General features: G+C 38.0%; 1 protein-coding gene across 3 annotated transcripts in view; it reads right to left on the bottom strand.

The window, feature by feature from the left end:
- The window catches only part of LRRTM4 (leucine rich repeat transmembrane neuronal 4), a 451637-nt gene that overhangs the window by 174549 nt on the left and 258964 nt on the right, over positions 1-18124 (bottom strand). Inside the window, exon 17 of one of the 3 annotated variants that reach the window (XM_064497874.1) lies at positions 16580-16635. The exons of the other annotated variants lie outside the window; for them this stretch is intronic. Within the exon in view, the coding sequence (XP_064353944.1) occupies positions 16580-16635 (56 nt within the window). The remainder of the gene's footprint in view (positions 1-16579; positions 16636-18124) is intronic. 3 annotated transcript variants of the gene reach the window in all.

The raw sequence follows: 18124 nt of genomic DNA, 5'->3' as shown, positions 1-18124 counted from the left end.
AATTAAAGTGGTGCTTTTTAGTGTATAGCTTTGAACAGGAGACACCAAAATCAGAGCAGCTGTTACCGAAAAGTGTGCGCATCACAGAAAGGGCAGAAGATCCTACAGAAATTGCACAAGTATTCAATAAAGGGAAAACCTTGCTTGATGCACAAGGACTACCACAGTATTTAAGAACCGCAGTTTATCAGCTCCTTCACAGAAGTGTGGATGCTCCAGCACAGGCTACAAGAAACTCTACGGCAAGATGATGAGCAGTAACTTACCTAGTAACAGCATCACCTTATCCCTCATGATTTAAGACTGGCTTAAAGGTGAAGAATGAGATTTTGTATCTATGCATATTTTTAAGCATTACTCTTCACACTTTTAGTTAATGTTGTTACCTTTGTAACTATTCAGTCCTCTTTAAAGCCAAGCTCATCTCAATGTATAGACATCTTACCATAAGAAGTTCCACAGATTTACTTCTCTGTGAAAAAAAGTATTTTTCATTATTTTTTCAATTTCCTACCTTTCAGATTCACTACCTTCTAATTTTTATGTAATGAGACAGAAGAGATGCTCCAAATAACTGTTCTCCAAATCAGTCATTATTTAGAATACTTTAATAATGCCTCAACTTAGTCATCTCTTTCCTAAGATTAAACACTTTCCAATCTCACTCTTGCTCTCAAAAATGCTGAGTAAGCAATAAAAATTAAACAGCAAATATAAATACAGTAGACATTTGCAACAAGAACTGACAGCTTGTACTTCACTCCTGCTATGTGTGTGCCTATCACTGCACACTGCTAAACGGTAAGGCTTCTCAAGGAATCACTTCAGAAACTGGGTAGCAGGATCGCTTTGGGACATCCGGGCACTCTGCAACACGGGCAATATGCAGCTTGTAAAACCAGAGGCAAGCTGACTCAACACATAATAGCAACTTAGCGCATGGAAAACATAAGGGCCCTACCTGAATAGTTCCCTCTGTTCAAATAGCAACGTGCCTTCAATGTGAGCGCCACCATCTTCAAGCCTCGTAAGACCCCCATGTCAAGACAGTAAATATTAGCCTATTTTAGAGCTAAGAAAACTGAGGTTTAGGAGACTTAAGCAGCTATGTTGACATTGCGATAAATTGTTATGACCCAAGAGAAAAGGCATTGTCTAAGGGAATGGGTTTCAACAGACATGCATTTAATTCCAATACAATCACATAGAACGGATTCGCTTGACACAGTGGAGGATCATGGACCAGTCACGTATCCTTTCCTTGTGCCTCCATTCCCCTTCTCACCAGTTTTTTTGTCTATTCATAGGCATTCATATTCATATCAATGAATATAAATGTGCAGCATCTAGCACAGTGAGGTTTTACAGTCAACTGTGCCTGAAGGTACTACAAAAAGTTACAGTAACAAAACAACACTAAATAATTAAGGGAAGAGCATATAACAAATATAAAGGATACCATGCGTTACCATCGTGGCAAAAATGAGATCAAATACATCCACAAGAAGTGGGACTACTTTGCAAACAAATTCATGAACAGTATGGAAAAAAATAGCTAAATTTGCTGGATAATTTATTCACAACGAATAATTCTTCCAGCTCTAATAGTAATACTTAATTACATACCATGATGGAGTATTATGTATTAGTTGGGGGTACTAATTAGTTAATGTTTGTACAGCTTGTTGAAGATGTAATGTGCTTAAGTATTATTATTAAGTGAAGCATTCAGTTTTAAATTATTTTTACCATAACTCAGAGCAGTATCACCTACACTCTTTCAAAGAGCTGTGATCAGATGAACATGGTACTGCTGATCCTTTGCCACAAAGTAAAATTCACAGCACAAATTAGGTACTAGCAGGAAGTATTAACAGCTCTCTTGCTGTTGAGCAGATTAGAAATGAGATGATTTATTATCATTCTAACGGATCTTTCTTTGATATAGAAGTGTTACTTCATCTGACACACACCAGATCTCACCAGCTGAGCTAATCAGATAAGATCAGATGGAGTCTTGATTTGCCAGGATGCTGAGCAAAGGGAAGCTTCCATGGACTTCAGAGTGATATTGTAGATGCTCAGTATCTCTGACAACCAGTCTACTAAAGTAATGAGGCCGTATAGGTGCCTTATATTGATATCACTTGGATTAGAAAAATCAAAAGCCACTGCACAAAATGCATCTGTATGTGCTCAAGCCTAAACAACTTACTGCTCAATTACTACAAAAAGGAAAAAAAAAAAAAGAAACTATTTGATATCAGATTTAACATCTGCTTCTGAGACTCAGAAAGAAAGAACTGAGGAAGTGCAGCATTACCACTAGGAAAGGCTTTTAATTTAATAAAATCTCCACCATACACAAGACAAATGTAACTTATCCATAAATATCACTGGCTAATATGCTGCCTTTTTTTGTCATTGTTAAACAAGAAGTAAAGCTAGTGGTGGAAATTTTTAACATCAGAGTAGCCCACTGTCACTTAGAAGTGAGTATATTGATATTTATAGCTGTCACACTCAGTCAAAAGGACACTAGTGCAAGCAAACATGCCAGCATTTTTATGCTAAAAGAAAGAGGACTGTGTTTTTCTAGAGAAGTTCCACTGAAAAACTCATCTAGCTTTCTTTCAAAACTTTCAGCATGTGCATTTTTAATAGTTCTAGGCCCTAGGTAAATGACCCATGAAAGAGAATATAGCGCACATCCATTTTATGCAAGATCCACAGAAAATGTCTGTCAGTTACCATCTACAAAGGCCAAGCACTCAGGCTTTTGCCTCTTAAAATTCGCCAGCATTATCCCCCACTAAAAATCCATGGGACTGAGAAGCCTGGATCCCACAGGTGCCTTTGAAATTCTACACGTGAGCAACTATTTATGGCTCAAGGAAATAAATAATAAAGACAATAGTTTTAACAAAAAAGTGTAACAAACTACTGCAGTTTAATAAAGGATTTTGGCCTCCATTTAGGAAGTCAGAGAGGAGATTCATTACAAACCATGCAATCACATTCTGTTCCTGACAGTCTATTTGTGTACATACATTACCCTTAACAGATGCTAAAATGAATGTCTCCTAAATGAAGTGCAGTGTGAAAATAAAAATCAAATATTTTATGTTTAGATGAGTCATTATTATTAATCTCCTGCATCTGTATTCTTTTGGGAGTGAAACTCCACAATCTCATCCCAGGGTATTTTTTTAATTACACGTGAAACTAACTTAACTGGGCGGAGGTTTGAGTATTTTACACCTCCTTTTGTGAGTCCAAGCTTAGTTACTAATGTGCAAACACATGCAAGTTCGGTCCAACTGACAGCTAATGGATGCATTAGCACCCTCAGTGTGGCATGTTTCAGTTTAAACTATGCAAACAATGAGTAATGGCTAGGGAGCTCTAGCTTGAAGAAAGAGATGAGATGAAACGTTTTCATGCCCAAATTAAGAATCTAGAAAACTGTGCTTGCATTTGTTTGCAGCAAATGCACTCGTTCTTTGCATTCATTGATGCAGCCTCTATTAATTTAATAGCATCACAGACATTCTGTGCTTAACTTTGCAATAGTACCTTAGCTGAGCTTAAACTTATTGACAAGCAGAAGACAGCATGTAGCAATTCAAGTTCAATCACATTCTCACCAGGATATCATTATCAGCAGACTCTTCCATCTGCATCTCAGCAGACTCTTCCACATACTTCCCCACCCCTAGCCCTTCAATCTGATCCCTTTAGAGGCTTAGCTAGTTGTTTGGACTCCTTCAAAATGGAAGGAGTTCCACTGGCCTTCAACAAGACTTCACAGGGTGGGCATGCTATCACCTCTCCCCCTCCATTTCCACAATGGCTTGGCATGTTAGTGGAGTTTTGCTGTGGCTCAACTGCAGTAAGAATGTCAGAGATTCTGGATATAGAAATAAGTTGTTTTTCTAGGCTTATTCTTGATTATTGCCTTGATGTTCTACAGGTATGGTGCCACTTGGTCACCTTCGCTTCTCTTGGGTTATCTGGTACACTAACATATTCTGTACGTGTTCTCTACTTGCTGTTTGCACAACTAAGGACATGCTACATTGTGCAGCATAGCACTGTGTTCAAGACCCCTAAACAGGCTTATCTAACCAGCACAGATCCCAGATCAGCTCCAGGAAGCAATGCCATGTTAGCACGGCATTGCTGCCAGGCTAACTATCCCTGCCTCTCAGCAACACGAACTGACCCAGTTTGAGAGCCACGACAATACTACTCTACTGTTTCCTGTTCTGAAGGTAGCTCGCTCAGTTGCAGTTGCAAAGAAGGTATGCAAAATATGAATCTAGCATAGGATGTGTGCAAGGTATCTATGTATGCCAAAAGCCTGGATCAATAGCTCTGTGCTCAAATACCCCTATTCATTTTAGATAAGAGGTCATAAGATAGCAATTTAAGAGTCAAAATTACTCATTTATCTTGAACAAATCTTTTACCTTACTTTGGCTCCATTCACGAGCAGACAACACTTCTAAATAAGCAGCAAGATAAAATGGCTAGCAGAATGCCTGCATATAACTTCATATATAATTAGCTGCATTGGCATTATAATCTATTGAGAGTAGTATTTCCCTCAAAACTCCTTCTCTACACCTATATAGCAAGACTAAGATCAGTCAATTCTATCAGTCACTCTTTAGAACACAAAAGAATTAGCAGTTTAATCACTTATATTTTTAGGAGTAAAATCACTACAGAATCTCCTACATAAATATAGAGATTTTATTGTGGCAAGAAGTTGGATTAGGCGGTACCTACCAAGAGCCACGGTTGTTTGCTTCCTAAATTAAATATGAAAAAGCAGAGCATCTATAAATACGTTTCTTAGATGGGACTTGTGAAAATATCTCTGCACACTTAAGTCACAAGCACCCATCTTCAAATACAATGAGGAAAATATCATCCAGACATTAACAGTGAAAAAGTTGACGGTAATTCTAAAGCAAGAAGCAGACATTGGGGAAAAAAAAAAAAAAAGAGTAAGAAGACAAAAGACGGAGCACAGCTGGGAGCATCTCTGCTTTACTAAAAATGGTGTGGAATGGCTGCATGATAATACTGCTAGCTCTGTGTTAGGCAATTCCTCCTTGCTGAAATGAACGACTGTACCTCATGACACACAATCAAATGATGTTTCTGATCCTTATTTTGCATTTTTATTGGCAAACTTTGTAAAAATGTAGAAATATATTGATATATAATCGATTCTACTAATAATTGCTGTGCTAAAAAGTCTAGATACATTCCAATTGGAATGCATGACAAAATGCCATTGCTGTTTATAATCAAGTACTACTTCTCTCTCAACTCCAGTAGCAAGAAAGAATACAGGATGGTTACTTCAACATGAGATGACTGTTTCTGAAACACAAGTGTTGGGAGAATACAGTGCACATTAACATCTGTGAGACGAGGACAGTCATATCATAAATGTAGAAACAAGGTCCAATCACAGAAGTCCAAAGAAATGATTCATTTAAGAAGGTATGGGCACACCTGTGTAATTTCAAAGGAATTCCACATAGCTCAAACAAAGCAGTTTGCTATCTGGCCATTCTTGCAGAATCTGTACCTTTTTTCATTCGCTGATTGCAAATGGTCTCAACAACAAATCGCAGTCTTGTGGAATTTACTTCCTATTCTAATTTTCCTCCTAGAAAGTACTGTAATTCTTTATCTCTCAATCCTATGAGAGCGGTTCATCTGAAAACACAGATGCTTTATAATCACTGAAGGAATATACCAAGTTTGAGATTTGTCTGTAGTGCTTTTTTGCAGCAGTTTCAACCATCAAATTGGTTAAAATTAAGCTCCAGGTCATGTAAATAATTGGTTAAAAATATATATGCAGATGATGTAACAGGATGCAATGCATACTGATATTCTCTTGATGACAAAACTGACGTAAATGCATTAAAGACTGTGCGGGAGCCACGCCTAATTCTAGCATGCAAGGTACAGTAAGGTCAATAATACACACATGGTTATCTCTAAATGTATTGCATTTCTGTCTCCAAGAAATTTTTCATTAAAGGTTTAATAGCGCAGGCTATATAAAAGTAACTGATTTTTTTTTTAATCCTTGCTTAAAAGTTGATGCCCTCTAGCCAAGAATCAAGTGCAGCATGTCACTTCTGATAGTATCTATTAGTATTATGAATACTTTTGTGGTTTCCTAGTAGCACTTGTTCACACTTGGCTAAATCAATAAGCAATTTTCCCATATGTACATAATATACAGTAGCTCTGAAAGGAACCAGATGGCTTATTCTGTCTGCAATTGAGTTTAGTATTTTACAAAAATAATAATAAGAATAATAAACAGGATAACTTATATATATTAATGCAAAATACCCTTTGTTTAATTCCTCTTATGCTACCTGTTACAGCATGAATAAAGCCAGTAGCAACACAAGCTACAAGGTAGTGGAGAATTAGAGACTTCACAGACACCGTAATGCTATGCACTGCAAATAGACAGAAAGGCAAAAGATCAACAGAGGCAGAACATCTGCTGTAAAAGCAAAACCTTCTAAGCAGAGTGTTCAAGTGCCTAGAGACTAAGGCCTGGATGTTGGCCAGTAGGGGAAACACTGCATATTTTATTACGACATGTGAATACAAGGTTTAATTCTGCATATTCTCAAAGTGTAAAATTCCTCTAAGGGCTAGCACAAGATCACCCACAGCTGAACTCACCAGCACTCCATCCATGCTTCAGATGTTTCTCTTGCACAAGAAGTGGAAGAAAATGGAAGAAGGTGGAAGAAAATAATGATACTATGAACCGCATCATGCCCTTGTCTTTTCCTACTTTTCCTAGTTCAGCACTGACCAATTCAGTGCATATTCTAGGTCTCATGAAAACAGCAAGCCCTTGTGCTTCACTTCTCCTCCAACTGACATCACTTCTGTATTCAAACTTCAGAGCTTTTTGCTCTGACTGCATACAGAAAGTCATCTGGTTTATCCCAGAAAAAACACTGACTATATCCAGGCAAACTGATAAATCAAGTTTGCTACCTAGTGATCATAAAGCACATCCAAGGATCAGAAAATACTTACTACGCAAGCTTAGGTCCAGTGTGTGCACTGAAGCTCCAATATTTAAAGCAAGTCTTAAGGCATTCTGGAAACCAGATTCAACTCCTAGGATGGCCTTCCTACTAGATATGCATTGTAAATCCTAAACACTCAAGGGAATGTTCATCTTAATTATTTAAAATCAACATAAACACTAGTGGTATTTTTAGATAGACTTTCAATCTTTTTATTTAGCACTAAGGAAAATGAGATTTGTTCAGTTAAAATATATTGACCGTTATTCACAAGACCACCAAAGTCCATCATACATTTAAAAAAAAAAAAGAAAAACCAGTGCAGGTCCGTAAAAGTCATGGAAGGTCAGAAAAAGAAGGGAATATCGATAAGGAAATCTTTTAAAGTGTCTCTTTCTTCTTTCCTTTAAACAACTTTGATAGCTCCCTTGTTCGAGAGCTTGTGAAGTAGTTTGGTTTCCCTTGTTCCTTTTTCTAATCATGTTCAGACAATCCCAGAATATGAGATGGTTAAATGATTCCCATTACTTAGCTATCTGTTTCTAGATAGCATCACATGAAACCACAGTGAGCACTGAAGAGGCAAATGACTGGCATTTTTACATGGTTGTTATGCCTGCTCTTCTAACTGGCAGAAAAAGGTAGAGAAGAGTGATGTGAAAAGGGCAAAGTTGTTATTATTTTTATTACAGTAGCCTTCAGAGGCCCCAGCAGAGACCTGGGCTCACAGAACTAGGAACAGAAAGCTATGCACAGCCCCTGCCCCAAAATGTTTACTACCCAAACTGACAAAAGGGAATACTGACCTCCAGGGAAGGAAGCAAGTCGCTTAGTGCCTGTCAGCCATTAATAGAAGATGTGAAAACTGAAGCCAAATCCCATGGTTCCCAAGATGGTGCTCTCAAAAGGAACAATGCTGCTTCACAAATTTATGCTATTCCTCTTTAAGTACAAGTGGAAAAATTAACAACTCTTGGTATTGGAGATAATCCATAAGGCTCATATTTTCCTTAGGTTTGAAGGGAGGGGTGAGGCCTCAGTGAGAGAAGCACAGACAGACTTTGGAGCATAATTTTCTCTCAACTTTCCTGACGATGTAAGCAGTATTTTAAGAGAAAACAGGTATCATCTGTTTGTATACGCTGAGATAGTATCAACAGCTTGGGACAGGCTGTATTATTTTGTTTATTCATTTGTATGTAATTTAGTAGAGATTGAAATAAACTGCATATGCGGTTGGGATGTGCATTACTAAAGCAGATGGATTCTTTGTGTGTGAGAATTTAGTGTTCCAGATTGCCAGCCCTAGAGACAGGAGTCCTCGCTGCAGCCACCCGACAGGTACAACAGCTGGTCTATCCCCTCCACAGAGCGCTTCTATCTGGAGGTGGAGGGAATAATTGAGTCTCTAATTCCTGGTGTGTCTGTCAAAGCTGCTCTTCTGTACTGTACTGTTTCCACAAATATTACTTTTTTGTTGTGATTGTGATTCTGTGGATTAGGAATCCAGCGTGCTGGGTGCAACACAAACACAGAAAAATGTTTTTGCTCATCCTTTGAGAAACAATCTGGGAATAACAAGTGCTTTCCACATAGGCCAGAACACTACAGAGCACTGAATCTTTTCATCTGTCATTAATATAGCTGGATTTAAACTGAAAAATTGGAGGCGAGATCTGATACAGACTGCCTGGTGGCAGCGTCTCCTGCCGTTCAGGATTACATTCACATGGATGTATTCAGGACGTATTCTTTCCTGCTCTACTTTTCAGTATGTTTACCTAGTCCAGTGTACTGCACCACCATGCTACCCAAAGTAGCTAGGTCACCAGCAGCAGTACACGCGCTCCAGCTGGGCTAAACAGCCCTGCTGAAAAGTGGTTTTATCAATCCGTACCACATCCTATGCATTAAACTGCATGGACACACATAGTTGCACCTGCAGGCCAATTCTTAGATGCAAACTGGACATCCCTGACACACAGCCCAATTATGAATGGTGCTATATATTTTCCACCAGGCTCTGAGTTCTCTCAAATTCTACTGTTTTTAACAGGATACTGTGACAACTCAACATATTGCAGGAGGTCATCCACAACAAAAACTGAGGGGATGAACGTTACAGCCTGCCTGATACTTTGTTCCTCTTCAGCTATTTTTCTGTTCTGTGATGAGAGTTTAATGAGTTGATCATACAACACCCATCACTGCACACACACAGAGAAGCCAAAATGGGCCAGCACACACTAGTACTCTCCCTACCAGCATTATAAAGATGTTTTTAAGGTCTTCCTGTAATTTTGTAATGGGGGATGGCACACCTTATTTTCACTTCCAGGCTTCATGTCCCAAGTACTTCTTGAGCCCCATGTCTGCTACTGCACAGAGAGTAATATACATAAAATTTTAAAAACACAATTTTAAGATGAGCTGGTTCTAACGCAGTTCACATCAAGGGGAAAGTACTTCTCTTCTGAGTAACTCATTTCTCAGCTCTTTGAAGCATGTGGCTAATCTCCTAATTGGCATGTTTCACTTGTCACCATGGTGTGCTCATTAAGAGGATTCTCCTGCACCCCTTGCTGCATGGGTACTTGAAGGAATGCCTGGGCAGGCAGCGCAAGGAGAGACCTGGCTTTACTTCAAAGGCAATGGTCAGTGAAGCCCTAGGCACACTTGTGTGTGTTAATTAAGGGGAATCAGGGGTGGTCTGAAGCTTTCAGTCATCCTTGTGGTTAATGGAATATTCAAAGAAGATTGGACACATGCGATGGAGTTTCACGCCTACCCCAGAGATCCCTAATGGACTATATGTTCCAAACACTTCAAGACATCATCTCAAATATTTCCTAAGTGGATCCCTCATGGCAAAGGTGGAAACATAGTACTGTTAGAATAATGAATATGAATGGTGTGCTCAACACTGAGCAGAAGGTAAATCTGAATTTCTCAAATGCTTCTGAAGGAAGACAGCACTACTTCTCAGTGTGGCTCTGGAAGAAACTATACTCAAGAGAATTGTCAAAACATAAATGCCCATCAAACAATATTATTCCTTGGTAAATTTTGTATGATGTGAGTTCTAAAATGGGAATCATTTGCATGGTTGAAAGAGAAAACTCTGTTTAAACTGACCTAACTTAAACCCAGTAAGTCCTGATCCTGTTGTCTATCTACAGTGTTAAAACCATTACATAGTATTTTGGCTTCCACAGGAGTCTGTACAAGGGAAAGGAGATTAGGAAAACCAATTTATAGGACAAGTATGTGGTTAATAACACAAGAGGAAAAACTTGGGCAGAGAAATAGAAACCTTACAGCCTAGTCACTAAACAACGATACGGAAGTAGAGAGGTATGCAGCAGACAGGGGAGCAGTCTTTGGCTATGCCTGAGGCAAATATCACACCTCTTTGCACAGTGGTCTCTAGCTGAGAAAAGGGAACATCATTTGCAGGTAAAACTAACGTTATTATAACAAAACAATGCTTTATATTTGGTGTATAAGCTGAGCACGAACTGTAACAGTGAAAGGAAGGAGAGAGAAATTAACAGTGAGAAGAATGGTCCTTATTGTATTCTAGCTGTAAGGAAAGACATTTGAGTCCAGTAGTCCCAGTTCCTTAGCTCAGACACAAGGTCACACTGACACAGCAATGTCTTCTCTGGTCTAGAACTGCTCCACGTCATACTAGCTTAGAGTACGCAGAGTGAGCTCAGCTTTGTCTCCACTTGCCTGTACAGACCCGCACTTAATAAAAATGGAGGAACAATCTGATTATAATTTATCAGTATTTTTACAAGTTGTACAGACAGGCAATTCACTGGGGCAGAGACGGCCTATAAGTATATATAGTGTCTGGAATATGGGGTCAAATTCAGCAGCACTTCTAAAATGCTACACTGCAATAAATATAAATTGTTATGTGAGGCAAAAATGGGAGGAAAATCACAATCAGACTTCTCACAGATAAAGTGGGGTTTTTTTTGCTAGAAAATTTAATATAGCCTTGTAAAACATGAGGAGGGAAACAGCACTTCAACTGCCTTTTAAAAAGATAAAAATGGACAGCAATAGAGCAGCAGCAGCCTTTTCTAAGGATCCTTACCGTAAAGAAATCTGGCAAGTTCAAGGACCTTCCTTGAAGAAATCAGCTGCGACTCAGAGGTAGGTAAGAAGAGCGGCCAAATAAAAGAAGGGGGGAAGGGAGTAAAGAAATGCTTCAAGGTGATAAAACATCAAATGGACGAAGAAGTGGAAATGAAAAATCAGAACTGACTCATTGGAAAGGAGACAGGTGGCAAGCTTCTAACAGCTCTCTGTTTGATATTCATGCTGTTGTCTGATTCAAAGATGATGATGAAATCATCCCAAGCAAATGCTTTTAAAAGGAAACAAAGCAGACCTTACATCCACATAATTAGCAATCAACACAAGGAGAGAAGAAAAATATTTAAGTGCCTACCTAAACGAAAAAGAATACTGCAGCTTGCTGAAACAAAGCCACAGCCTGATGCACAGGGAAAACCAGCCATAAACACTGGCTTTCAATGAGATCACAATATATAAATACTGATTCAGTAAAAATAAACAGAAAAAAAGCTGATTTTTTCTTTTTTCTGTTTTTGAAAGTCCTGCAAAGACTCCAGAGTTCAAAGACAAATTGTGCGTGTTACCTTTTACTACCATATCCATACATAGCCAACACATGCAACAACATATACTTTGCTCTTCTATAAGCACAGCTACTCATGAGTGGGGCATTTTTGGCAATAGTTACCTCACTTGAATCATTGCTGTCATAGAAAAAACATGACGTAACGCTTTTCTATTTTGGAGGGGAATGATGGTCTTGTAGGTACACTGTTTTTGTGGTTTCAATTTCTAACACTTCCAGAGCCTTCCTAACTGTATAAAGTCAAGTCCTTATAGCCAGCCTGTCACAGGTGTTCAGAACATGAATCCTCCAGTGAGAAGTCTAAGAAATAATCCTTTCTGAAAATCTACCCTAAATTCATCTGATACTCATTGAATAAAACACTTAAACACAAACTTAACCAATCATCAAATCAACATTTGAAACAAAGGGTTCAATCTCTAATGCAAATAGTAAAGATGATGGTATTGCATTTGAGATCTTCTATGGCAAGCTTAACATGTATGTGTGTCATCAGTTGTATATGATAATGATGAAACTTGCATCTTAGCATTCACCTTCATGAGGCTAAGCAATTGTCTATTTTTAGGCACTTGAAGAAATGGATTAATACAGAGAAATACAGAGCACTTGCATTTCCCAGAAAAGTTAGTCTTGCTCTGATTTATGCAGTAGCTTGACTGGAGCTCAGTGAGATTATATGTGGATTCAGATGCATCATATGAAACATCTAGTCAAAGATATTCAGAAGTCACTTAGATCTTTGATGTACATGTAGTCTTTGCATTAGTGTAAGTATTTAGTCAGCCGGAATTCTCATTTCCGCTCCCATCTCTCTCCACCTAGATAACTTGGAGCTGTCACTGTAAACAAAGTCTTACTGGTATGAAGCTGCCTCATAGCAGTAGAGTTTAACACTCTTCCGTACAGGAATAAGCTATAATAAGACACGTCTGATTCTACACTAAGGGATGAGGCAGTAAGTTTTTAACTGCATTAAAATTAATTAAAACCATGCAAATCTTGTGTTTAAAAACACCTGAAAGATTCAGAATGTCCAAAATGATACCTCTGGAACAGAGCTGACTTTTTAAAATGCCAGACTGGGAACTGGGTAACAGATGGGGTCCAAATCCTCAGTTTCATATCTCACTCTCAAATATGAACACTTTAAAAATAATGTCTTTTTCACTGATTGTTTCAACCCAGTTTACCTACAGCAGTGAATTGCTGTTTAAATGAAGCAGACATTCGTTTTGTTTTTTATTCATTTTATGACTACAACTCACTTTAGTATGTTTTTAGCCAGCATCCATTTATAAATAGTTTATATACGGTGAATAAATATTTAATACATGGTTTAAGAAACTATCAATTATAATTCCCATATAGTCGTACAATCTCCTTATAACCACACGTAGCCTCTTATTTATGTGGTTATATCCTGTTTTGAAATTCATCAATAATTAACTAGTACTTGTTAAATCACAAAACGTATCCTTAATATAGCAATAAATTAGTCACACTGTGTATTACGTTTGAAATATGGCTAACCCATACGTTATCTTATCTGCCTGTCCAGGGGAGATTCAAAATACCATACCAACAAGTGAGTGTTGTAAAAATAAATATATATAAAAAACAAAAGGCAGGGCTTTTTTTTTAGTTGAAAAGTATTTTCCTCCCCTCCCCGCCACCTTTTGGCCTGTAAACGTTTTGCTTGCAAGTCTTAAACATTTACAACGAGACAGTGAAAACTTTGTAATTCTGGCCCTAAGCTGCTATGAAACTCTTCTCATGTGACAAAGACCTTTGTTTTAGGAATACAGTATGTTAACTAAGCGATATATTACATGTAAACAAAAGAATTAGAACCCAGTATGATTCTCAACAGAGTTGCAGTCCTAAACAAAGCTTATCAGACAGTAGCATATGGACGAAGCAAAGGCTTGAGCATTTAATTGGACAGACAAAAAAATAACCTGACTCCTGCAGAACTCTAATTAAAAAAAAAAAAAAAGAAAGAAAGAAAAAAGGGAAGGAAGAAAGGAGCCCTTAAATTAATTACTTCAGGGAAGTCAGGATCAAATTCTCCTTTGTTATTATCAAGCTTTCAAGAATCTTGGAAGATTGGTAAGACCCAAACTGAGTGTATTACATGCTGTATCACGTTGCAGGTAGGATTTAGAGCTTTTGTTGGCCAAAAAACCTTGATTTAACTGAACAGGAATTCAGCAGTGTAATTTAAAGTATGTCACCAAAAAAAAACATATTCCTGCATTAACCTAACTTCACATCCTTGATAATAAGCATGCAACAGAACTTAAATATTGCCCCAGTTATGCTATGAAGAAATATGGTTTAGAGACTGAAGAACTAGACAGGAAACCTACCGGTTTCAGTTCTTAATGTAATGCACTTTAAAAACCAGTCTTCAGTCCACTTATCCTCTCAGTTTTCAACCTTTAAAGTAGAGAGAAAACTTTTTGCCCACATCACATGGAGAGCTTTTTGAAAATATCACTCAAAATTATTTCCTATCACAACATTCTGTAAGAACTTTGGAAATAAATGCTAGTAAAATGATGAAAATAATAATGATGAAAAAGCAATGTTGTATGTTCTGAACATATGAAGCTGGCCCTGGTATTTGATGCACCTGCATATTTTGCACTCCCACAAACACCTGTATGCAAAACAGCATGCTTTGCATATCTACAGGAGGAAAAGCACCTGACCTTCCAGCAAAATAGTTGCCAGGTTTGTAACAGGTTTGCCTAGAAGCTCAAAGGATAAAAAAAATACAAATATAGCATTGCACATTAGTCATTTTAACAGGTGACAAAAAACCTGTACCTAAATAATGAATTACTTCCACATAAGGTATTAAGAAATGTATATGAAATGGTATTAAGAAATGTACATTTTCACTACTATAGGCCAGAAGAACTATCAAGAAGCTTCTAGACAATCTTGCTATTGAAACTGTTGTAGAAAGAACTAAGGGAACAAATGAAAAAATAACACTATTTGTAAGCAGACAAGAGTCTATTTTACTACGTATTTACCAGCTGACCCACAGAGGCTATTCGAATCTTGGAACATTGGGGAAGTCTCTGCACTCCTCTCACTACTATCTACTCACAATCTTCCCTTCGTTTTCAATTAATTTTGGTATGGCTGTTCTCATTTTCAAAATTCTGACCTGGACACCCTGTGGCCTGTCCTATGGTCACTACCATCACCTTCTCCAAGTACAGATTTTGCTTCCTTACTTCCTTTGCTTATGATGCTTTCTCACAAGTAAGCATTCATGCTGCATCCCAGCATCGCCAAAGCCTCCAAACAACATTATCTCCTTGAATTACGATGTAATACAGCTGTGGTTGTAACCCAATGACACCCTTTTTGCTGCTTCCTACAGACTTGTACGAATTACAGTGAACCTCGCTTTGTTTTCTGCCTTGTTTTGCCCATCTATGCAGGAAGTTCTACTGTGCCCATCACCCGAACATTTGATTGCTAGATCAATATTTGAAGGCCACAGCAATATTTGTGAAGTCATTAAGCTTCTTTCCCTCTTAAGAAGGTTCTTTATGTGCAAAATAATAAACCTCAATGCCATTTTTGTCACCCTGACAAACTGTTTGCCTTAAATAATTGCGTTTATTATGCTCCTGCTCTTAAACGAGACATTAGGAATAGCTGTATATTTAAGTCGCAAATCAACCTTCTACTTTCTGTTTTGCTGCTTTTTGTTAAGACACACATACACGCACCAGTATATATATCATAAAATAGCTCCCACTGTTAATACTCCCTTTTAACCACAGTGTTAAGATTTGTCAGTGGTGCTTTCAAAGCTTGGGTCTATGCCTGTACTAATCAGACCCCAGAAGGGCTCTCTGTGCTTGAGAAAGGTGCTTTAACATAGAAAGCAGCACTATTTGACTGAGCCTGCTTTTAACATCCATCTTTCTTTCCTTTCCTTTACTTTCTAAATGTTGGCCTGCTGTCAAAGTTGCTGCTGAGCCAGTGGTGCCAGCGGAAATGGACTGCTGCTATTGTAGCAGCCCTCTGTGCAGAGACTGCAGAGGGCACGGTTTGCAGAGGCAAAACCTCCACAGAAAGGCATGGGCCGTGGACAGAGCTGCAACCTGACACAGTTCCTACTCAGGGGAAGTGGAAGACGACGACAACAATTGCTTATCAGTAAAAACAAGAGCGTTTGTAAAAATAAAAAGTACTGGGAGGATTTGAAGAGAAAGAGAAATAAACTGCACCAAATCCAAGCTGAAATTCAGTACCAGAAAACTAATGCACCTGAAATAATAATCTGGCTGCTAACAGCAAAGGCATTGTCATTAAATGAATAGGAAATAGTGCAACACACGTAAAAATAATACCTTAATTTATAAACCAGAGTTCCACTTTGTGTGTGTGTATATATATATATATATATATATATAAATGAACAGAAATAAAGCTTCATTTCCATTGAGCTGAATTCAATTGTATGCTACTAATTTTGCTTCACATTTAATCAGGATTTATACCATTCACAAGCATATATATATTTTTTTAGATACCAGGCAAGACTACAACTGTTGTGTGAAACCACCATTGAAAGAAGGGAGATAACACTTGCTAGGAGTGAAGAGAAATCATATCCATTTGTTTAGCTGACACATGTTTTTAAAGGGAATAATTTTTCTTCTTTCAAATCTTAGATATGTCTGATCAGTGATGATCTAACATGCTGTTCTATCTAAAGGACAGGCTGTAGGTCCTTTCAGATAAGGTTTTATTTCATAGCAGTGTTCTGTACCTATAAGGTATCTTCCAAAGCAGGACCTTGTCCAGGAATAGGAATCCCAAGTACTGCTGTAATAAAAAGAGGAAGAAAAGTCAGAAGGTTTAACTCCTACCTTTGGCAGCCTGACTGACATTGTCACTGACATTTAACTGAAAAAAGTATTTTCTATTCACAAATGAAAGCATCTATAGGAAGTATCAATTCACAATGAAATTCTGCAGGTAAGTATTAAAAAACAGTGTAATCTCCTGGGTTAGGAATGTGGTTGGCTTGTTATTTTTTTTTTTTTTTCTGAAAACAATTATCACAAACAATTTTGCAGATTCAAGTTTAAATGAGTTAAAAAGAAAAGAGAGAGATTTCTGGAAAAAAGCATTCAAAAAAACCTGTTTTTGTTGCTCTACAATATTTTCCTCCCAGCTCTACTGTCCAGGGTACAACCTGCAAATAACGTCATGATAAAAATTTAAGAAAATAAAACTTAAAATAGATTTCTCAGCTTTTATACAGACCTAACAGTACCTAGAAAGAGAACATAAACCTTATTATTCCCATTTTAAAGATGGAGAAACAGAAGCATGGGAAACCTGAATTGATATGCCCAAAATTAAACAGCAGTCCTATGGTAAAGCTGGAATGAAACTCAGTATGGGCAAATTCAGGGCCTTACCTGTTGTAAAAAGAAAAAGAAGAATCACATCCTCTTTTTGCAGTGCTTTGGTAGTGAAGCAGAGAAGAGGAAATCCAATGCCCAATGTATAACTGCTGACCTCTGTTCCATCCCTCGACTTTCTGCAAAGCGTAGCTAAGGCTGCATCTGTGTGCAACAAGACCCTCTTCCACCTCTGCTCGCTTCCCTTCCCCCACTCCTTTCAATCACTCTGTTGCATTCTGCTGTCACAACAACCAATCATTTGATTAAGGTTTAAATGGTCAGTAGATTCGCACTATGGCAATCCGTTTTAATCGTTGACTTCCCAGCAAACAAGAACCTGCTCAAAAACTGACTGCACTTCAAACCATCAGCTGACTTAGATGAGTGGGTGACCTATAGGATGGATACTTGGTATACTTTTGCTAAAATACACCTACTGGCTCCAACCGATGAAGGGAAGTTATGAACTGTATCAATGGCTTGAGCTTCCAGAAGATGAAAACTGCCTGCTTCCCCTGTTTTAAATGATAAGACATTATGATCAACCGTGTAGGGAACACTGTGGGAGCTACACAAGAGTAAAGTCCCTAAGAATTAAGCCACTAAGTAGAATATATACACTCAGCTGCATACAACCCCACAGAGATATAAGTAAATAATCTGATGAATCATGCAAATTTTTTATCTGCAGCTCTTCAAAAGTAGAGGAATGGTTAAGAAATATATAAAGTAACACCAAATCCTAGGAGGATTTTAGCACACTCAGCTCCCACTGATAAACCACCAGGACTTGGAGGTGCTCAGTATCTCCTTTCACCTAGTCCCCAAACTGCTTTTTTTCTGAACACCTAAAACAGAGAGAGTAACAGTGTCTTAACACCATCATGGTAAATGAATGAAAA

This window comes from Dromaius novaehollandiae, chromosome 26 (genome assembly GCF_036370855.1).
Source record: "Dromaius novaehollandiae isolate bDroNov1 chromosome 26, bDroNov1.hap1, whole genome shotgun sequence".
Lineage (NCBI taxonomy): Eukaryota > Metazoa > Chordata > Aves > Casuariiformes > Dromaiidae > Dromaius > Dromaius novaehollandiae.
Note: the sequence above shows the minus strand (reverse complement) of the source record. Positions and strands in the feature narration are given on the sequence as shown.